This window comes from Schistosoma haematobium, chromosome ZW (assembly GCF_000699445.3).
Source record: "Schistosoma haematobium chromosome ZW, whole genome shotgun sequence".
NCBI classification, from domain to species: Eukaryota; Metazoa; Platyhelminthes; class Trematoda; order Strigeidida; family Schistosomatidae; genus Schistosoma; species Schistosoma haematobium.
The window spans coordinates 10,648,911-10,672,845 of record NC_067195.1 but is presented as its reverse complement, the minus strand read 5'-3'; the positions used below and the strand labels follow the sequence as shown (position 1 = coordinate 10,672,845).

Sequence of the window (23,935 nt, the reverse complement as noted above, 5' to 3'; positions counted from 1 at the left end):
AGGTATCCGCAATGCAGTGAAAGCTGATATTGGATACACTGCGTCTCAACTCGTTTATGGAACGACACTTCGACTTCCAGGAGAATTCGTGGATCCTTCATCCTGTTCAATGAGCATGGATCTAACCTCCTACACGAACAGGCTTACAAACGCAATGCGTTCAGTTAAACCTGCTTTCACTCGACCTCAATCAACTGATGTTTTCGTTCAACCTGACTTACGATATAGTACACACGTTTTCGTTCGTCGAGACTCGCATCGACGACCATTCGAATCAGCATACGAAGGACCCTTCAAAGTTCTTCAACGTGAATCTAAGTACTATATAGTCGATAAGAACGGAACAAACGATAGCATCAGCATCGATCGCTTAAAAGCAGCGTATTTAGAAGGAAATCCTATCCACGTCGATTTTCCTTCGGTACAATCGAACGACACGACTCCGACACTTATAATACCTCATCCGACAACCAACACACACGAAGATACTTCGACAGTATCCGAAAATAAACTTAAAACGACGCGTTCTGGAAGAAGGGTGAGATTTCCAGAACATTTAAACGACTATTGCACGTAAGGCACTTCTCGACATTTTATATTATTTTTTAAAAAAAATTTTTAATATGCTTATATATTTTTATTTCTATTTAAAAAAACAAAACAAAAAAAAAACAATTTTTTAACGCTATTACGTGTTCATGAGTTTATTTTCCATTTTTTTCTCTGACATTGTGCTTTTACACACATACGAGTGTATTTCGACATGCACTTACATTTTCTTTTTTCTTTTCCAGGACGGCTGGAAAAGAACGATGACGTTTATGAGGATCCGAAATTTTCATTGTACATTTTCTTTTTTACTATGTTGAACCTCCGTCCCATATAGTAAGGAAAGACGACCAGACGCTGCTAAATTTAGTAAGCTATCAGAAGAGTGTTTACCAACGACAAACTCGTTGGGTTTAAACTTCTGGCTGGCCACGTCTTAGGGTCGTCACTGCCCCACTAGGGGGAGTGATCTGTAGCGGTAAATAAATCCCTAAAATAAATAGCTCTGTAAGTTTTCGACATTGGATGCTGACCATATGTTTTAGTGGACTCATCTAGCTGAAGGCGCTCGGTCAGGCATCCGCACCAGATCACGTGTGGTAACGCTGTGCTCAACATCAACCTCATTCGCTAGCCAGATTAGATCAGAGAATTCAGATATATTGGTCATCGCCAAATATACTCTTCCGATCTCCTCGACTGTCTTTTGATTTCTCTTGGTGGGAACGAAATACATAAGAAGGTGTTACTGGTAGAAGCGTTGTCAAACACTGAATACCTGTGACATCATCACTACTCAAGGTCGTGGAGGTAGATCTGACCCTGACCTAGCTTTTCATCTATCCTGACTTTTAAAGCTTAGCAGTTATCTATGCTGGACATGTCGAATCTTCCAGACTTCCAGATTACAAGATATAAAAACATTCAAGAAGACTATTAAACTGACTAGATCGAGTGCAGTCAAGTAGCCAGAATACTGCCCATTGGACGTTATTAAGGACCTTGAACGGTACCAAAACACCAAGGAGTGAGCTCCGTATGAGATTTTCTCAGGTGTTTACATCTAATGTCAGAACTGTTATCATTGGACCTCCTGGTTCAGGAAAGGCTACCATCTCTTTGCGTTTACAGAAAGACTTTGCTTTGAAATATATCTGCTGTGGCGATGTGCTAAGAAATCATGTTGCTTTAAAAACAGGTAGATGTACATCTTCCCGTGTATGTTTTATATCTTAGATATTGGGAAGCAGGTAAGCAGGTTCGTCCAGAATGGTTCACTTGTTTCGGACAGTTTAGTCACTAAAATGATGATTGCTGAGTGTCAAAGTTATGCAAGCGATAACTTACTCATTGATGGATTTCCGAGAACTATGATACAAGCTGAAGACGTTCAAAAACAACTTCCTGTCAGCTGTGTTCTTTGCTTAGATGTACCCTTTGAAGAAATCATAAATAGAATCAGTGGGAGATACACTCATGTCCCAAGTGGTAGGACGTACAATGATAATTTTAACCCTCCGAAATGCAAAGTTAGTATGATATGACCTTTTAAACTATATTACTTGATAGCTTTTACTCATTGCTATTATATTGTATCTTAACATTTAATTTTTGTGACCAATACGGCTTGGATCTTTAATACCTTTGGGTGTACTGGTAAGTTGTGTGCGTAATGAATTTCCCGTTTTGATCATCATCGTCCATGTAGATTTAAGTTCATTAGTACTAACTTTTGCAGATTTTCCGTTCTTATGAGTTCAGAATCAACCGTAAGTTTATTTCGTCTCGTTTCCAAGAGGGTTTGGTAAAAACACTGGTTAGTCTCTTTCCCTGAGCCATGAATAATTGGGCTCGAAACAGTACACAAACATTTACTAGGTAAGTGAATTACGTCATGATGCTGCCACAAAATCATTACAGTCTACACGGTCAGTTGGCAAGTCGATCTATGATTCTCGTCAACTGAAGTGATTAGGATGTGTATTACATATGCTTAACTATCATGCTTACTTTAAATACGTTGAAAGCAATTTAGGGATAATCAAACTAAGACAACCTTAGCTCATGAAGCCATTGATTGTTGGTTGATTCGGACTACCTGATTGAGGTGCGCGTGATAACTGCGATCAGTGGTTGGAGACTTTGGGCAATAAGATGTTGCATCGTCCATAATTGTACAGATGCGTTCACTGCTTATCTTCTTGGTCTTGAGTCCCAGGATCTATACATACATGCCTTTTCCACTCTGCCTATCAGGGCCATATTCTTATTCAATCTGTCACCGTAAGTATCATATTATTTCGATCGCTTTGGCTGTTCATCTTAGTTTCATGTTTTCGTAATATTATGGTAAGACAACTGGGGCCGATATACATCTTTGCTAGGTTCTACGTTGATAGTGACTGACTGACACTTAGTACTAGAATCAGTTATCTTCCTGTTAGTTCAACACCTTTATAAAGCGTTGAAGAGACACTAGAGAGTTAGAGACACTAAATAATATGCTTAGATTTGTCGGTTGTATACTTCTGAATCAGTTAGGCGTTAAGGTACAACAATCCTTCAGTAGGTTCATGGAAATTAATGACGGGAAGTCTCACTATAAAGATTTTCTTCCTATGTCTTGTTATGTGGCATTTTACTCATTGATTTATATTACTAACACTTGTGAGATAAAATGCTACTACTTCTCACTGTATATTGATCATACCATTACCATAAAATTTTGGGAGTTTTAATTTTTTGGTAATTTTAACAATTCTAGAAACATACCATTATGTGCTTGCTGCTATTTCGATGTCAAAAAAATTTAGTGGGTGTATTTAGCAATATTATAAGCGTCTTGGATCCAACTCATTTAGTGAGCTCAAACAGTATTTATTTCTGCGTATTTCTGTCACTTAGTGATGAGCAGTCTTTCCTTCACTTGTATGTAAGGTTAGCCAAATGTATGTTCGATCTTCCTAAATATAGCCACTGCTTTGTGGAAAAATGTATGTTAGTTGGGGGTTGAATTTAAGCTTTACAAGGACAAGATAATTACTATTGTCATTCACAAGTGGTTCTCTTATTTTAATTCTGATCACATCCACAGAAGAATACCGGGATTACCTGGAATGCTGTTTTATCCCTAACTTCATTTCACTGACCGTAAATATTCGATGTTCCGTAAATTAGACGAAAATAATATGTAACCCGATAACTTTTTATTGTGTCAGCTTAAGCTTAACAGATAAGATGTTGAAACAAGTCATCCAATATAAATGTGTTACAGTTCCGTTGTAGTCAAAACCGTGCTGTGTTTACGGGGGTTTTGTGTTTATATTTGCGTTCGTCCCCAATGTCCTGTGTTCATATTGGAGAAATATAGTCATCAGTTTATAACTTAATGTAACCCATGAACCATCCTCTTTTATCACTACTTTTATTTTGAAAATAGGGATTTGATGATGTGACTGGAGAACCTCTAATACGCAGAGATGATGATGACCTGATAACTGTTCGTAAACGTTTGGATGTTTATCAACTTTCTACTTTACCATTGCTTGATTATTACGGGTACGTTAACTTCGACTTTTTCTTTTGGCAGTGTTTGTAATATATTAGAGCAATTATTTTACTTGTAGTTTTTATTGTAAAGTGTATGCAAATTGTCATTTAATACTTGATTGAAACAAGTTAACATTTTTAATTTATAGTTTGCAGTACAATTAAATAATACAACCGAATAACTAAAATGTAATAGCGTACTCATTTGTGAGCAATCTTGTGTAAGAGCTACCTTGAGTCAAAGATCCTACTCCCAATGAAAAATAGTTAGGCTAATTTAAAACCTAAAACCTTCAGTATTTTAACTATCTAACTACTCAAAAATGTCACTCCCAGTTGTTCATTGTTTAGTGTAACACTATTGGAGTAAACAGTATTACTTGGCTTCATTATTCAATGTAGTTGATGTATATTTGAAAGCTAATCATTCAATACTTATAAATCTAGGATGTTAATAATTTCTGTACAATTTTGACTAATAATGTTTTTTTTTTTAAATCTTTAATTAAATAACCATCATATGTTACCGTATGTGTCGGTTGTTCTTTATAATCACTTTACTGAATCGTGGTGTAAAGCTGATAATTTATATTTGATTTAGAACAACATATATAAACAAACAATATTGTTTTCGATTAGATCCTCGTCGGACTTTACTCTAATATACAGTAATACTTATTTGCATATACAAAATTATTAAACCAATCAAGGCAGTTTATGAGTCAATGATAACGATGGAAAAGATTACATAATAAGTGAAAAGTACAAATTGATATTGATGAATAATAAAGGCTTAAATCAATGTTGCATAATCGGAAATTATTAGAAAAATATAGACAGTGAGATAACATTTATAAAAATTATAAGATTACGTAATAAGAAGTGTTCAGATAATTGGACCGTGAAACGTATATTTGAGAGAAAATAAAATAAAATGGTACGAGGCGGTGAAGAGAAAAATAATAAACGAAGAGAGAGTATAGAAAGTAATAATGGATAAAATCATTTATTAAGGTCAAGGGAGAGATAAGGGTGTTACAAATTTCTTATGAACACAAAAACTTGTTGGCTCGAATTCTTATAGATTCTGCTATGCGTAAGAGACGAGACCAAACACTATAAGGAAAACTAGTAGGAATACGATAAATAACTTTAAAGGACTTATTTTTGTCTACTATATGACCGCTATCGATCAAGTGTGATAGAACCGAGCTGCGTATCGTCTTAACAGTACGTTTTCCTAACCACGAAGGGAGGTGTTCACTAACTCTTTGGTTCAGTTGCCTGGTAGTGCGCCCAATATAGCTTTTCCCACAAGAGCAGCTGAATTCGTAAATACACATAGAAGTGGCATAACCAGGTAACTCATCCTTTAGTTGGGGAATCACCATAGATCGGGTGGAGTACGACAGACAGGTTGGCTGCATTAAACGTTCTCTTTACTGCTCTAGTTTGACTACATTACCTATTCTAGTTTTCAGTAGCGTCCAGAAGTCATCTAACTTAAAAATGGTCGGTAGATACTGTATTGAGAGTAGATCCTTCAAAATTGGTTGGCATTTTCTATGTTGTTAAACCACCCATTTTATTTAATAAAAGACTGAAAATCCTGTACTTTCTTATTTTTACCGTATTGTATGTGTAATAAATAGCTAAATAAATTGTTTGGGCACTCAGTTTGGGGATTTATTTAGTAGGATTGAACCTCACATTATAAATGAATTCAGAGCCCTTCTGAACTGATATGGATTCATTTTGTGTTGCTATTAAATCTATTTTGGCAGTGGCGTAACACTTAATAACGCGATTTTGAATCAATGATGAGATAATAGTTAGAATGTTGACACTAATTGTGGTAGTCTATAAATTCGCTGTGGCAAGTAGTATGTAGCGACATGGATCGATGCATATAAGTGTCAGTCTTTACACTGGGTTTAATTAACTGAAACTAGAATACTTTAACCCAAGTACATTTTGTTTAATTTTTATTCATCCGACTATTACCGTTGTACATCGAATTATAATCGTTGTTCCCTTTCGTTTGTGCAACCATGCATTTGGTCTTAGTAGCTACATATCCATTTGAAACAAGGAGAACATACACCTATTCAAGCTTATACTTGGTTTCACATATATGTCATATGTATCATTTTGATCGTACTGGTTATCAATATAAATAATTATTTACTTCCATTCGTGCACACTTTACGTTTGTGATTGTTTGCATATCTGTGTATGTTATTGCACTAACTTCATCGACTATATAAATTCATTCAACAATTCATGCAATGACTAGTCGCTACATTAATCCATACATTAGGCGATTCGACGCTTACACGCGCACGCCTTCACACTCACACGTACTTCCTACACCTTTTAGATCTTACACGTTTAAGGCCCCCAAATGCTCTGGTACGACCGAAGAACAGTGTCAGCTCTCTCGCTCAAAATGCTCTCACATGGTCACACGTATACAGCTGTTGCCAAGGAAGTCCTACTCACTGCCTTCTCGCGGCGAGGGTGTTTTCTCACGAAATTGATATGACAATAAGCGAATGTCCGGCTCTTTAATGGGTTCGGTGGATATGGAGGATCCACCTAGGGAGTTGAAAAACTCTGAATCCAAACCACTGGTGCACGTGGGCTCCAGTATCCTGAGGGAACAAGTGGCGTATGAACCTATTGTTGGTCACCGACTACCATGGAACTGCATCTCCTGACGTTGCTCCACTGCCTCGTGGATTAGATCTGGAGGCCAAAGGCTCGGTACGTAGCCCTCTAAGAAAATCATCTGATTCGGTTTGCGCTTTCGGGCAGTATTCCAGCCCTCGCACAAATCAAATGATTTATGTGACGCATATATATTTAGTGCCTTCTTGTACCAATGTTTATGTGTTTAAATAAGAATAATACACGTTTAAGTGTGTTGGTTACATTTTGTCTGAAATATATCCATTTCGAAAGATGCTGTTTCAGACTTCTTGATATCGTGTTATCGAGTCTCTTTATGATTATACAACTGGATTAGTCTAAGAATTATACAAAGTTAACACGAATCTGAAACCAGTGTAATTATATTTTATCACACAGTCAAGGTGTATGAGGTTTTTTTTTATCTCGTTATTCTAATATTTAACAGAAATAGGGAAGTGATATATTTCTCCCTTTTTTTTCTACTTTCATTTCTTTATATGCAAATTAAGAAAACAGAAGATTTTACATATATTCCATGGATGTCGTACAAATGAAATTTGGCCTCAAGTGTATAAGATTTTCTCTCAATTTGTTAAACCTATACAGTGTACTGAATATGATACGAATTAAAGTTTCTTTATTGTCATTATTATCACACTCCTATTTTAGTATTATCGTAGTTGTACTTTTTAGATTTATTTGCATAAGACTCTAATCGGATAGTTCTTCGTATTATTATTGTCAAGTAAAAGATGTAGCTGATTTCTATGCATTAGTATTAACGAAAATAGCATGTTGATTGACCACTGATGTACAGTAATACAAAATATGGTCGAGTGATGTTTGTACGCAGAACTAAATTCTTGACTTCAGTCCCTCTTGAAAAATTACTAGTCAGAAGAATGAGGTTGTTTTCATGTAAAAAAATGAAATGCTTGTCAGCAAAATATCAACACAAAGAAGGTGTAATATAACGTGAAAGATTCGGAAAAAATCAGCTTGTAAGTCACGTTCTAATCGATTAGGCGTTGACTATTAAGCTGGTTGCTTGACTATCGTATAACTGCTAAGTTCAACTTCAGTAAATTTGTTATTTTTTTTAATAAGCTGTATGTAACATAGTTGACGTCGACAAATAAAATAGTTTATGAAATCGTAATCAGAATAATAGTTGGAAATACAGGTCAAGTTATAAATCGCAAATACAGTGTGGTTTAAAAATATAAGTAGGTGTTAAGATCATCTAAACTGAGAGGAAGAAAGTTATTAATTGTTCATAAGAAATTTTAACCTTTATTTGAGAGCATAGTGAGGGGAAGAAGGCGACTCTCTTGTCTAACATATTTTGACGACATTGGAGTATTTCATCCCTTTGGAGTGAATCGATTGTCGTGATCCTCTTTGGAAATGGCTTGTATGATGTAAGTGCCGGTCATCAGGTGCGTTTTTGATACCAGATGCGTCTGAAGTAGTTGCTTTTCACTCAATATGCCGATTGTCCAAAGTGCTTGGAAGGTAGTTTCACGGAAAGTAAATCTCAATTCGTTCTGGTCGTGGGTGTATTGGTTGTACGTTTGACTTTCGCCAAATTCCTAAGCATCAAGTATTTCAATGAAATAGTTTTTGTATCTTTTAACATTAGGACTCCATTTAGCTCATGATATACTTTCAGCTTACTTCATAGAGGTGTTTGAGATGTTTATAAACATTTAAAAGCTGTTCGTAAGAATACCTGGGTAACGTGAGGAATTATTATTACTTCTCCATTGCTGCAAATCAGTTATTCGGTCCTAACGTCCCATCGACGACAGCTTAAAAATAATTCTCATTGAGGTAGGGCAATGTGGTTAGACAGTTTGAGCTAAGAAGGGTTAAAGAGAGGTGGCACACATCTTTGTATATTGTTGACTGAATTCGTATATTACGAAGCCCTTATACCCACTTTTTATTCATGTTAATATAACTTGTGTTATTAATATTTGTTTTTTAATCAAACAGTCGGACAAGAGTGTCTCCGTTTACGTGATTTAGCCTCCTAGTTATAACATAGATGTTTGTGGTTGGTCACTCAGATAAAGATTGTTCGTTCCACTAACGTAAAAATTACTCAAACATCAAATATCTAGTTAGTGTTCGCTAGTATCATTTGTGCCTTGGACCAATTGTATTGAAAATCATTTCTAAATGGCTAGTAGATACATCTGTATATACTCACAATTGTTGTTAAGCTATAAAAAAAGTAGTTGCAAAGTTTGTATTCATGCAGTAGTGTGTGCCTGTGGTAGTGCGGTAAAGAATATCCATCTACTTATAGGGATATCTAGTTTGACTAGAATTTCAAGCGCACAACGTCGATAGATTTGGTTTATGCGTGTAAAACCCTGACTACTTGAACTGAAGATGTCTGGTGGTTCTTTATATCGGGTCGGTGTTGTTGCTGATGGGCTGGCTACATTCAGTAACAAAATTGAGTTGTAAATCCTCTATTGTGATAAAGTACCACAGAACAATAAGGCCTAATAACTGAATATAGTGAGGTAGACATCCTAGGTACTGGATCTCAGGATTATCCTTACACGGGATAGTTACATCTACTGCTGCTGGGGTAAAAATAAACAGTAGTTAGTAAAAATCGTTTGCATTTGTTTTCTGCTGTTAGGTGTTACTTCATCGGTATCCTTTGGACCGGTCCCCTGAAGGGACGCAGCTCGACTGCCAAAAATGCTATCAGATGGGTCTAAAATTGAATCAAATTTTTGATGCTCATGATCAATAGTAATATTCAATTTTTATAGAATTGAAGTTCATTTTTATTCTTATTTAAACTGTGTTTTTAAAACCTGTCTATACTACTTATATATACTTATTTACTTGTTGATTGTGTTTCATTGTTTTCTCGAGAAATTATCGTTTCACTTCCTGTGCGCTTTTATGTATGTGTGTGTAAAACTCAAATAGGTTTACTGGATGAGTGTGTTACGGTGTTTTTCGTTAAACAGTTGTTTTATTCAACTGTCAGTTAGCTAGTTAACCTTTCATTTACAATTGTATAGTATGAAACTGGTAGGTATCATCTCTAATTTTATCTAGTTTAATACGAGTTAAGTCGTAAACTTCACAGATTTTCTTACTAATTTATTGAAAACATTTTGCCACAACATAATTTAGCTTTTGGATATGATACCACCCGACTACCCGAATCAAAATAGTCGAAGTGCAGTTCGAGCCCATGACCTGTTAGTTGTAGGTCAGTCGAACTGACATTAACATTGTTCGAGAAAGCGAAAAGTCAGTATACATTTGCAATTATCTTTTCTGATATATTCCTTCGGAATAATTTTTCAAGCAACTATTTTTCTTGAATGATATAATGTTTCTGAGACTATGATAGGAGTATGTTTCATGTATAAAGGAGTATATATGTGTGTGCTCGTGTATCTATACTTTGGCTAATTCTTTTACATGCTTTTTGGTGTGAAAATGTAAACGAAGTAGTTACGAAATGGTAAGGAAATCGAAAAAAATGCCTCGAAATTTTAAAGGAAGAATCATCTTTATTCTAATGTAGATTAAATGGGAAACGGGACATTTAAAGAAAAAGGTTAGGAACGGGTTTTAATAAACAAAATACGGAGAATTATGTTTATTATTATATTTGAAACAGATTAGGTAATATTTATGCATAAAAGGATGTATCCTGAAATGTTATAACCATATTTCACTTACTGTTGACTAGCCAAAGGAATAATGGTGGGTTTGTGACTGTCATAATGAGGCAGCAAAATTGGTCATTAATTGCACTTTTGTAATATAAGGGATAAAAGACGAAAATAGGGAAAGGAAGAAATGGTTCTGTTTTTCTTGTATCAAGGAAACTGTAGTTCTTCTGTTTCGTCAACATTTGTTTTTTGATCTAGAACAAGTTTGCATGATCTTAGTAAATTTGTGGGAATGATCACTGAAGTTAAATTGTTCACATTGTCAGCATTGAAATTGAACCAATGAGAATTAAGCCAAAAATCAACTGTTCCACGTTTCCTGTCAATATAAAAAGACTTATTTATTTGGGATGTTCATGGATGTATAGTTTACATCACGGACTGAATTTAGACAACCACTGCAACCAGAAGACACCAAACAGCTGTTTTGTAGTAGTAACAACTAGCATCCAACATCCCATCAGTAGCTCTAGGCGATAGTTGGTTATTATCGCAGTGTAAACCATTGGATGCCGATGCCGTAGCCCAAGTCTTACGCGCTCACTGCAAGACCTAAATGTTAGATAATCGGTGGTGTTGTGTATGGAGTTCCATACTAGGTGGGGACAGATGTCCGGTGGTTCCTGGCTTTCGTTAGTTGTCTGAATAAGATCAGCCTGTGATGTACACTATAAAATTGAAATATTCCCACAAGTCGCTCATAATATTTTGTATCTATATTCATATTAGTATGATTAAGAAAATGAGACTTGGTTTGTAACTGAATTTTATGATTGAATGTGTTTATTATGAAAGATGTCAGAAACTTAAAGTACTCTCATTTTTGAATACTGCTTCGACAACTATGGCTCGTAAACTTTGAGTTTGGGGGAGGACAAAAAATGGGTGCACCTGCGCCATTGCGAACGATTTTGAGCCATGTCATTCAAAGTCTTCAACCACTGGTAACCACTCGAACCCATGTCAGATAATGTACATCTATTAACATGACCTAGTACAGTTGTCAGTAACGTCAAACTGGTGCCATGTTTTGGCTTGGTCGCCCTTAGCTTTCTTCTAGCCTACTTCTACACCAAACAACATCGCGCGTCTAGTAGGTGGTGATTGGACAAACGTAACACATGTCTCAATCGCTCCAGTCGATGAATATTTACTATCTCACCAATCGACCTACCATCTCTACGTAGTACCCTATTTTTAACCCAGACACTACTTAATCGATGGTCTCAAGATACACGAGCGATGTGCTCCAAAGACACCTATGACCAAGCACTAGTAAACTAAGAAAATCCTTTATTCCTAATAGTCATGTTTCACTACCATAGGGTAGAACAGAGCGAGATGCTGAACAATAAACTCGTCCTTTGGTGATGCAACTTGGGAAAGCTAATCGAACCTTTCGAATCGGTTGCGAGATTTCGTCAGATACCAGACCATTATGGCTGGTGAGACTTCCAAGATAAGTGGAGCGACCGATATGTTCAGTTACTTCACTCCTCACAATTATTTCAGCCGCTGATGCAGATCAATCATGAAGCAACATTTTACATTTGGAAGGAGAGAATCACATCCCAAATATGCTTGGATTGTCGCTCAAAGTGGTCAGAAGACTGTATTTTGTCAGCATCTTCACCAAATAAAACTATCATATGAGTATTCCAAGTCAACAAGTGAATCTCTTGGTAGAAGATCAATTCCTGCAAGGTCAGGCGATGAGAGTACTTTATTTTAAAGAATGCATGGTTCAGGAGTCTAACCTATATGATTAAAGGAGAGAGCCATCCTAAGTAACGGAACGCAATTTGAAATTTCCTAAAAATGTGTTATCTATTAGTTTCCTGAAGGAAACTAAACGATTTATATAGATGTCTTAAGGTCTCATTATAAATCATGGGTAAGGGGGTCTTAAACTAACACGAAACAGTTGTCTAAAGGTTTCACATATTCAGTCGCTTTTTAAGCAAAAGTGTCATTTCATAGCTCAAACAAATCCCAACTACAGTACATTGAAACCAAATCCTCCTTTCATTGATTTAGTTAAATCATGACACCGAATTTGTTTTCTCCCCATTGGATTTAAGTATTTTACCACCTACAAGTTTATCAATTGATTAACGAGCATATATATATATAACCGGAAGATTTACCTTGGTGAAGGATTAAGACAATTGTATATAAATTTTCTTGCAGGTTTGGAAAACCTTTTCAATTTTTTAATATTTAAATGATTTCGTGAATAAGTAGGTAAAGTATTTTCAGAATTAATTGTAGATGACAATTCATTAGATTGTTTAATCTTGGTTTTATCATATTGCTGTTTTATTGATTCATCAGATGTCGAATTTTTTCTTTGAACATCAATTTCATTTGGATTTTCACCTGTTAGTCTAAATACATAAAACAAATAGAATAAGTAAGTATAAACCCTGAAGTTTAAAAAAGTGATAGATCCTGTGAGGTTTTATCAACAATATAACATGTATATTTTTAAAGGTTTCTGTTATTTCGCTGTTGATATTTAGGACTGAACTTTAATCAGTCTTAATCGACTTAGGCTTATTAACACTAGAATACAATTGCATCCAGCTTGTGAGTTAAAAATAAGATAAAATGTGTCCTAGATCTCACTTTTAGTCACAGTCGGAACTAGAAGTATTAACTGTATGCTAAACCTTATTTATTTTCTATAGATGATTATTAATTTAAAGAAAAATGATTTAAGAAATTCTGACTGAAAGGGATTTTTATTGTTAGAGGATCCATCATTTTTAATAACAAATTATATAAGTTAATGCTCAATAAGCGACTAATTTAAACATTTCAGTCCTACGGGAAGTCAGTAGGGACGGAAATAGTCCAGTTTTTACGCTTCCCAATTCAATATTAGACAGGACAGAATTGAATGCTAACTTAAGCATTAATTTGTCAAGAATGTAGATTAATTTTATTGGTTGGCATCATTTAACACAAAACATAGCTGCAGGACCTCTCTATGACTACGCTCAGCCATCAAACAGTATTCAAGCTGGAAACAATCCTTGCCTGAAAGAGATACTTAAATGAGAAGTTCCAGTTTGTTGAAGGCTACTAAATTTAATATTGGCCTCAGGATTACTGGGATAAGGTTTGTAATGTTGAGAGATATTCTGTCTAGCATAATTGTCCCGTTTTCCAATAAAATAATTATCACTACAAACTGACGTCAATTGAAAGACTATTTGAAAGTAGTACACTATAAACCTCTCTCGCCCTTGTATAGAATTCTTAAACATCACGCAGTCAGTAGGATATAATTAAGCCACAATTTCACTATCTACACCGTGAATTTATGTTGATTTGTGATGTAGAGCATTCTTCATCCAACTCTACTAACTATAAATTCTTGAATCCCGAGATCATTGAGCTCTACAGATCGGGGCTTGGCATAAGAACTTTGGGCAGTTCACTTCCAGCTGAAGTCGGTTCCTGATGACAATCATCTTGAAATTATACTTCATTTTCACAAACCACCTAACTTACAAGTCGTTCGAATTTTATGAAACTTACAATAGTCTCATGACAGCTCCCACACTCCACAAATCTGAAGCCATTGATTTCGACTTATTCTTGCATAACTCGGGAGCTAGTTTATAAATAAATAAAGAAAAAACGAATTAATAAACTCAACAGAATCAAACAACTGAGACAGATATAAATAATCCTAAATATAAATATTTTTATTATATGCCTTAATCTTTCATACGTATGTTTATTTATTTTTCCAACATGGTTAGTTTTTATTTTAAAGTTGTTGCTAATAATCATAACAGTTTCGGATAGGAAACATAAGACTCACGTTTCCTGCTATTTGACACTCATCACCTGGATTTATTTGCATCATAATGTCTGTATTCACAACGAGAATCTAATTTAATATCTTCTGTTACAAACGCTGATGCATTACTCACTGAACTGCTGAGTCGTCCTAGTAACCAACTTTTTCAACTGGTTTGAAGATATTCGTAAGGATTCATGGTTTTCTATTGTTGATATTTAGTTTCAAATAAGAATAAACTCATGTCCTACGTCCCATTGATAGCCAAATATCGAATGTACTAAAACCTTGTGACTACGTAGAGACAGTTCGTTGAGGATGTAAATACATCAACGGAAACTGATCATTTGTAGTTATTATCAATAAACCAAGATTACAAACCGTCTGCTAATACCATTAGATGGCATTTTGAAAATCACAGAAAACTAAAAAAAATACTTCGTAATCACTTGTTCGCTAGGAGAATGCACACTATATTCAAGATTTATAAGTTTTATATCTCCTGTATCACTGTCTTCGCCCAAATGCTAAGCTTTTCAATTCCTCATAATTTTTTTATTACATTGATTTATATTCTCTCGAATCGTATCTTGGATGCGTAATCTTTTCTAATGCCTTTGGAACTGTTATTACATCTAATACCCTGGAATTCTCTCTAATGATTTAGTCTCACTGTGTTAATGTGGTATAGCAAATTGAACCGATTTACATATGTACTGGGTTCTACTTTGAGTTTAACGGACTGATATCACTTTGAACTCAAAATACAATAGTTGAATTGTTCTTTTCTTGCGTATAATTAATAAAACTGTTATCCGATACTTCTGTGGAAGTCATATCACCATTAAATGGTTCATAAACTATCACTTAGAAACTTTAATCAATATTTGTTTATCTATTCGCTGATGCATACAAGATTTTATTGTGAATTAGAACAACATAGTTTTTAATTAGATCCTCATCAAGCTTTACTCTCGTATACAACAATATTTGCACGCATATATGAAATTATGAAACCAATCAAGGGAGTTTATGAGTCAGTGATTACAGTGAAGTAGATCATATAAATGAACATATTCAGTAAATGGTATAAATTGATATCGTAATGACAGGTGGAGTTCGATATTGTCTCTTACACACCGTGGCAGCCATAAGGATTCGATCTAACAATCCAAGTCTTTCTGTTCGTAAGAAATTTGTAACACCCTCATTTCTTACTTGGCCTAATTAGCCTTTAATTAATACAGATGATTGATTACTGTATCAAAGTTACACCGCTTTTATCGTTGTAATACGTATACTTTATTTTTAGTAGTATTACAAAGACAACTGAAATACAATGTTTTTCATGAACCTCAGTAGTAATTTACTAGGTTGATGTTTACGTTTAATTTTCAGTGAATTTGAAAAGGTTTATGCAGGTTCAATTTTCCAAATACCATTTGAAATATAATAATTACTAAGTTTTAGATCATTTACAATAGCTACGTGCTAAGCTTAAGCGCTGAATATAATAATTATATATTTGTAAGCAACAAACTATGTGGATTAAAATTCCCTAAAATTTACCTGAAAAGTAGTTGTTGGTTTCATCTAAAACAGATTCATGACCGAACCCAGTCAATACAATATCTGGGAGCGAAGATGTCCGTCGTGCAACAAGTATATGTTCCGGACAAATATTTCCATGTGGTTGTCCTAAAAAGCATGCGTAGAACCATTTTAACGCTGAAAGAATTTGTTGACTCCACATCATAACAGAAAATTCAGTATATTCTACTCGACCGCACAAAACATCAATAAGACGTCCACCAGGAATCCATTGCATTACTGATATACTTCGTGTCGGTTTAACTGCATCATCTTCTAACCAACCAGTTGACCAACCAGATGGTAATAATTGTCGTTGATTAGTATAAAGATATGAGTTATGTTGTTCACTATAAAAATCTTCAAATGAAGAATATGTTCCACCACAAGATCCATGAAGAATAGTAAGCATTAATGCTTCACGACGGGCTTTTTTCAATAGATTATTATCTTCTAAGTTAAGATATGTGATTTTGCTTAGTAATCTAGGTGGGAGAGATATGCTTTGATGTCGAACATTATTGAAATTCACTCCTTCATTTAGCATTGGATGAGTTTTTCCAAGAATAAGTTTTGTATATGTTCCTCTAAAAAATACATTAAAAGTTAAATGAAAAGTTATTAGAAGGGTAAATTAAACGGATTGAATTTGTTCTCTATTTATCGAATAAAATCAATTCACATATATATTACTTATAATTTAATTCACAAAAACGTATTAACGCTGTAAAGATTTAGTTAATTGCATTACGTTATTTTCAGTCGGAGAATCACTGAAAACAAGGAAACAATGGATATTCTGTCATAGCTTACAGCTCATCAGAAATCCATACTAATGAACCATATAAAATGTAAATTACGTCCTTGATGATCTTATGAAGAGCTCATCACTATTGTTTCGCTGACCAAGAGTTTAATACCCAACATTTTCAGTTGTCTAGTATCATCTACCTCACATCCTAATAAGGTAATGGGATTTTATTAAATCTTTAAACATAATTCTTTAAAGAAACCATTGATGAGAAACTAACTATTAATATATGTTTATGGAAATCAGTTAAAATTAATATCACATGAAAATAATGGTTATGTCACATATTTGAACAACAGTTTCTCCAATAAGCATTTCTCAGTCATGATTACTTACTTATTTATCAAACAAATTGGTCTACATATGGATTTCAATACATCTAAACTTGGAATTATCCCATTATATCGATTGAGTTCCTGTAAAATTTTGTCTGGTGGTGGAGGTACACTGATTGGCTGATCAATTGCATATTGTAAAGCTATTGGATGATCGCTTAATGCGTAGATATTTGCTGATTGACGCCAGTTGAAGATCCATGTTCGTTCATTGGGCGATAGAATAGTTGGTGACTGATCCATAGAAACTTATCAGAACAATAGTAAAACATGCGATTATTAGCGGAGAAAAAGTCATTTCTGAAAAATTCAATCATCAAATTAACAGATCTACGACTTATCAGATACTAATATCTGATTTGTTCAGCACAACTACTTGTAGAAAAGAAATTGATCAGAACTAATAACTGTGCTATTTGTTTAACTGTCGATCAGTGGTTTGTGTAAATGTTGGTGGATTATTTACAAAGGCTAATCGAATTCTACATTCTAACCCTAAAAAATGTAGATAGATTCCAAATATCTTTATCCAGCCTTAATAATATAGAAGGAACGAATTGAGCGAAGAAATTTCTTTTCAATTAGTTTTTCATCATGGCTCTACACTAATATATATACGTTTTACAATAATAATATAATACTCATCGAGTAGATACGTTACGTAATAATTACATAATGACATTTAAATTAACATTGATTATTTGGAAGAAAGAGGATTATTAATATTCAAAGTGATCAAAGTGCTACGTTGCGTAATGTAAGAAACAAAGAAGGAACAGAATTTTAACGGATGGTCAATAGGATGGTAGTTACGTAAGAATCAAGAGATGAATGTTGAGAAGTTATTAAGTTCAAAATCAACAGAAACAAAATTACAAAAGTTAAAAAAAAACAAGTGGAAGAAGTATGAAAAATAGTTTTTTTGAAGGAAATCTTAAACTGATGGCCAGGGCAGAGAAAGTGGTTGTACGAATCTCTTTTGAATGCAAAGGTCAGGTTTGTGAACATGGATTGCGATGGCTTGCGCAATGTGCAAGAGGCGCACTCGTAAACCATGTGGCAAATTAGATGGGATATTGTAGATAACCTTAAAAGCTTTATTCAATTCGACTTGATGATCTGTGTCAACCAAGTGAGAGAGAATAGAACTTTTAATCACTTTTACCTGTCCTTTGTTTAACCACGACGGATGATGTTCAGTAATGCGATGACGGACTTGCCGAATTGTACGCCCAAAATAACTGGCTCCACAGGAGCAGTTGAAACGATAGATACACATAGATTTGGTGAATTCAGACAGTCTGTCTTTGTTGGCTGTTCTTATTTTGGGATAGTTGTAGAAGATTGCATTTAATCTGGCAGCATTAAATGTTTTTTGTACGGCTCTTCTTAGTTTCTGAGTCAAGATTTCTTCAATGGTGTCATTTATGAATTGTAGTTTTATGAACAGTACCTTCTTATGGACGGTGGGTATCTTTGTCCTTGTTTTCTTCTCCATCATATGTTTGTCGATGAATTTCATGGGATACCCATTCATACTAAGTAGGTTCCGAATATTATTCAATTCTTCTTCAATGGTGTCTTCAGAGCAAATCATTCTAGCCCGATGTGTCAAGATCTTTATCAAGTTCCTTTTGTATCTGATTGGAACTGCACTATAGAAATGAGTGTATTGTCCTGCTGCAGACTTCGTGTGTACCCCTCTTTTTAAAGTTCCGTCTGCTCTTCTTTTTAGTTGGACATCTAGAAATGATATGCTGTCGTTCTGTTCATCTTCTGATGTAAAATTAATTGATGGATGAACGTTATTAAATGTATTAAGTAAATTGTCCCATCAGTTTAAGATTTCCTTCAAAAAAACTATTTTTCATACTTCTTCCACTTGTTTTTTTTTAACTTTCGTAATTTTGTTTCTGTTGATTTTGAACTTAATAACTTCTCAACATTCATCTCTTGATTCTTACGTAACTACCATCCTATTGACCATCCGTTAAAATTCTGTTCCTTCTTTGTTTCTTACATTACGCAACGTAGCACTTTGATCACTTTGAATATTAATAATCCTCTTTCTTCCAAATAATCAATGTTAATTTAAATGTCATTATGTAATTATTACGTAACGTATCTACTCGATGAGTATTATATTATTATTGTAAAACGTATATATATTAGTGTAGAGCCATGATGAAAAACTAATTGAAAAGAAATTTCTTCGCTCAATTCGTTCCTTCTTTATTTACCAAACGGCAAAATGGGAATATTCACTATAATAATAATATAGGTTGTTATAGTGTCTTCATCTCTTCTCGCTGCCTCATTTGGTTGTTAAACGATTAGGATTGTGCATTGTAGACGGACTGGACAAAATACTACAATAAGAATCGCTATATAATTATTTTACTAAATGATAGGCATGAAACCTGGGTGAATAATGAAATTTGGTAATTCAATACAATACTAATATTTGTTAGTCTAAGTTACCGTTAAGGATTTGATGCACATTTTTATTGAGTAAGGTCTTAACTTACCAATAGGAGTACGGAAATCAGAAGATGCAATGCTGTAATTGCCCCAACCGAATGAATTTCTGGCGGATACACGGACACGATAATATACACCAGGTTTAAGATTATTAGTAAGATAACGACAATCTACGGTGAACCCAAGTCGATGCCATGAAGGTGGTTCATTATCACGTTCTGATAACAGAAAAGAAATTATTAAAAAGTTACTTGTTTGGTCAGATTGTTTAAAGAAAGTGTAGAATAAGCGGGACCATTAATTAGTAACTTTACGCTTTTCGGTTGTAATACCCTCATTATTTTCTATGGCTTTTTTCCATGGTCGATGTCAGTTGTAAAAGTACCTGGAACTATAAATCACCAGAGTTCTTTTGAGATATTATCGATGGGAATCTGTAGGCTTATTAGGTATCTAACAGAAAAAGTTTACTTCTCTATGATTCTACTTTTACCTTGAAGTATATTTTAGATGAGAACTATTTGTATGGTAGCCACATTACAAGTATCTCGGAAGTCAGATAACTCAATATGTAGCTTAATCCAGTATTCTACCCATGGTAGTTAGGGAAGTAGTCTTATAAAATGCTAGTGTATAGAAGCACTACGAAAACTCTGGGACGTAGTTGGAAAGTATATTTTATAACTTAACTAGTAGAATATTAGATTAGTTGTGTCTAGCTCTAAGATTTAATTAGAAGGTGGTAGCTAGGAATGTGGATGATGTGAGTTCCAATTCTATAAAATACATTGGTTCGCTCAATATTCCACTTACGACTTTCTGACGATTCCCAGCTAGCACGAAACCTAGATCCAGAGTTACCTGGTGACTTTCATCAAATAATCTGAGAACAGTTGTACTAGTGGCAACAGTAAAACTTGTTCATCTGAGTTTGCTCAGCACTAAAAGACTGGACAAACACGATATTGATTACTACTTAGTAATCAATCATTTAAAACATCTCAGTCTCGTATGAGGCCAGTTGCAGCCTGAATATCTTCCCAAAATCTAGTTAGATGATTCAGCTCTTAAAATATCCTGTGTAACTGATATCTACTTATAACACGAATTTCTTATTTGCTTACCAATAACTGTGAGAGGATCTCTGAACAAGTATCAAAAGATTAACAGTTAATGTCCGTAGACTAACTAGTAGTGGTATAAACAAACACCAGTGATTGGGGTACGTAGCAGATCCTTAACAAATAGAAGTATTGATCGTTGTATTTTACAGGAGCCTTTTGCTGGGATGCTCCAAAATAGATTTGCAGTTCACGTGACATAACCATAGTGACTTAATATTACTCGTTGATCTTGGTCACATGTTTCCTTCAACCTCAATGATTACATAAACATATTCACAGTTCGTTTTATCATAATTATCATTTTTATCATTACTTAAAAGAAATAATGAAGACCCGAACACTTAAGCTATTGAAATCTTCATGCTTTTTCAAATTTTCCGTATAGGGTTGTGAGGATCGTTGAGTTTAGATTGATATCAAATTTATTAATCTACTTAAATTTTATCATTAGAATGGTAAATTTAGTAATGTTATTATTGCAATTACTGTGTGACATCATATAAGAATCTCCTTGCGTAAATTTATTCTTATTTTTTGACTGATTTTATGAATTCAGACAGGATGTTATTAATCAGTCATTTGCATTCTCCTAATAATTTTTGATCTTTTATCAATGTACGTATGTAAGTGCTTTTTATTTATGCGTATTTCGATTTATGGTTTACCCTATTCTTTGTCTATCTGAACTATGCGTAAGCTCATAAAAAAGATGTCGTATAACCAAACCAAGCAGCCCCACTTATTCAATTTTCACTTATGTGTATGTGAATATATGAAATATTATGTATTCAGCTACATTTCAAAGTTGGCTTTTCAATATTGTCATTGTACAAGTTAGGGTTATGATGTAAGACGGTGTTTAACAGTAGTCGTCAGGGAAAACCTTGAACTTATGTTTCGTACTATTTGGGACTCGTCAGCAAGATGAACTTATGATCTTGAGGGAATTGATGAGGCTTAGCCTAAGTGATGTATATGAATTAAGGTCAATTGGAGTTAGAATAAAGGCTGTAACTATCATTGATTATAATTATAAATATTTAAATTAACTGCGTATTATTTGGTATATATTTCGTAATAAACATTTATAAAACATCGTACTTTGAAAAGTTGTATGTGTGAGGTATATAGTTGTATATGAAGTGAAATGAATTAATTTACTTCTACAATATTTGTTAGTGAATCTTATCAGGTGAATTAACCGATTAAATTGACATAACAAGTTGACATACATTTCTCTTAAATTATTTAACAAATAAAATTTCTGAATTTATGCTGATTGTATTTGTCTAAAGTGTTTTATGGCTTATTTCTTGATCGATTCTTTGTAGTTTTCAAGAATAATTATAAATTTATTAATGCTATCATATACCCTATAACATTCATATTGTGGTATGTGCTACTTATATTGACATAATTAGTATATGACGTTAGTCAGGAAAGAATGTCTGGCAGCAGAGAGATGAGAGGATCGAACAGTAAAAAATGGAAACAGAATGCAACACAAGAACAATGATGTCTGAGCCATTTTGAGACAACTGATGGTCATTTTGCAAATTGAGCATTTAATATATGGTTCTTATATTTTATTTGCAAGTTCTGTAATTTCCTGTCAAATACATTCGATTATCCCCATTCGTGTTCTTGTTCACTGCAATATGACTACTAATTTAATATGTAACTAAAATGTATACGTCTTGTAGAGCCATGATATTTATCCTCTTATTTATTTAAACTGTTAACGTTATCGACCGTAAAAATACGCTGTAATCAATGACGAATAATTAATCAATCCATAATGCTGCTTGAATTCTATAGACCAAGTTACAACGTGACTTCTAGTCATTTAGTGACGACATTGTATGCAGTCCTACAGGAGGTGACTTGCGACATGAATTTTTCATTGATAATGCCTCTGTCTGTGATAGTGGATGGTACAGATTTAAATCTCATGAGGAGCATCTATTCCTTTAAAATGCTGGATATGCTTAGTTGACGAATACCAAACAGCTCGAAACCAAGATTCATAGATTTCTGATGACTGTCTTTAATCAAATAACTTCTGAAATAAAAGTTATCTGAAAATTAATATATATATATATATATATATATATATATATATATATATAATACGTTTTTATATTTGGTCAAGGTAACTTTTTACATAAATAAGCACAATTATTGTCTGTCACAGTCAAAATAGTATCTTTTTATATAAGGATATTTTTACCTGAATATTTGATATCAAGGCGATAAATCAGATCTTCATTCGAGTCTGATGTTGAAGATAGCCAACTAATCAATGCTTCTGTAGGACGAATATCGATAAGACCTGGTCGACCAGGGGGTTTCGGCATATCTGTAATAAAGAAAAATAAGTTTGATACTAACATTTCATGTATCTCACAAAAAATACAAAGTATAGATTGGGGATAACTTGTGCAATGGCAAAACGACTAGATATTTGAATGAAGTGATTGGGATCATGATGCACAATACATTACTTATGAAAAATAGGATTATTTAAATTAAAGTACAAATTACGAAAAATGGAGACCATTGAAACTTACCACTAAATAAAAGTCGTGCTTTTGTTCTTGATTTTCCAGCACGATTTCTTACCACGCATTCAATAACACTGCGATCTTGTTCCGGACGAAGATCACTTAAACAAAGCCATAACCATCCTCCTTGTTCTACACCTAAACTAACACCTGGGCCATCGGAGAGTAAACAACCATCTAAGTACCATGCGGCAGCAGCCGAAGAACTAGTGATTTTATTAAAATTCAAGCCGGTTGGATATATTTCACTGATAATTTCTTCATAATCACTAATACCCTCTGGAAGGTAGGGAGCACTAGCAAGTTGACAAGTAAATCTCACTTCTCTTGTATGGATGCTGAAATATGCATCTCGAAGTAGACTAGCAAACACTGGGACTAAATAAAGAGAAAAAAAAATCGTTTTTTTAAAAATCAGTGTTGATTGAAATTGATACAGTTTTTATCACATCTAAATGAATGAAATTCAATATAATACAAGTATTCAGATTAGTATGTAAGTGACTGCTTCTTGAATTCAAAGGGGTTAGTTATTTCGTACTAAGAAATCTTTCAGTTATTCCTAAAAGCTCTTGATTTCTCTCAATTTCAATTGGTTACTTAATAGAAAAAAGTAATAATCTGTTAAAATATGCCACTGAGAAAATGTAGGGCTGTAAGTTTAAATTACCAATAATATAAACAACAAGCGAACGTTTCACTCAT

At 34.1% G+C, this 23,935-nt stretch overlaps 2 protein-coding genes across 7 annotated transcripts in view; one reads left to right on the top strand and one right to left on the bottom strand.

Annotated features, from left to right (window-relative positions):
• Positions 1–1,099: 1,099 nt before the first annotated feature.
• On the top strand, positions 1,100–9,700 carry AK3_1 (GTP:AMP phosphotransferase ak3, mitochondrial). 4 transcript variants are annotated; one of them, XM_051210375.1, is made up of 5 exons: positions 1,100–1,359; positions 1,407–1,747; positions 1,786–2,078; positions 3,989–4,107; positions 7,302–7,441. In XM_051210375.1, the coding sequence occupies exons 2-5, from the start codon at positions 1,588–1,590 to the stop codon at positions 7,420–7,422; spliced, it is 693 nt and encodes a 230-aa protein (XP_051070360.1). In that variant the 5' UTR covers positions 1,100–1,359; positions 1,407–1,587; the 3' UTR covers positions 7,423–7,441. The 4 variants fall into 4 exon arrangements, with proteins under 4 accessions (XP_051070360.1, XP_051070361.1, XP_051070358.1 ...); XM_051210376.1 differs by adding an exon at positions 2,119–2,205 and having other exon boundaries at positions 1,100–1,747; positions 7,302–7,438; XM_051210373.1 differs by lacking the exon at positions 7,302–7,441 and adding an exon at positions 9,452–9,700 and having other exon boundaries at positions 1,100–1,747.
• A 958-nt stretch (positions 9,701–10,658) lies between these two features.
• Positions 10,659–23,935, bottom strand: part of MS3_00010298 (uncharacterized protein) — a gene marked incomplete at its 3' end in the record, with an annotated part of 193,824 nt that continues 180,547 nt past the window's right edge. For all 3 annotated transcript variants that reach the window (XM_051218657.1, XM_051218656.1, XM_051218658.1), the window contains 8 exons: positions 23,237–23,608; positions 22,897–23,025; positions 19,590–19,760; positions 17,063–17,309; positions 15,895–16,502; positions 14,058–14,133; positions 12,659–12,898; positions 10,659–10,830 (listed from right to left, as the gene is read on the bottom strand). In XM_051218657.1, the coding sequence (XP_051070355.1) occupies positions 10,659–10,830; positions 12,659–12,898; positions 14,058–14,133; positions 15,895–16,502; positions 17,063–17,309; positions 19,590–19,760; positions 22,897–23,025; positions 23,237–23,608 (2,015 nt within the window). The remainder of the gene's footprint in view (positions 10,831–12,658; positions 12,899–14,057; positions 14,134–15,894; positions 16,503–17,062; positions 17,310–19,589; positions 19,761–22,896; positions 23,026–23,236; positions 23,609–23,935) is intronic.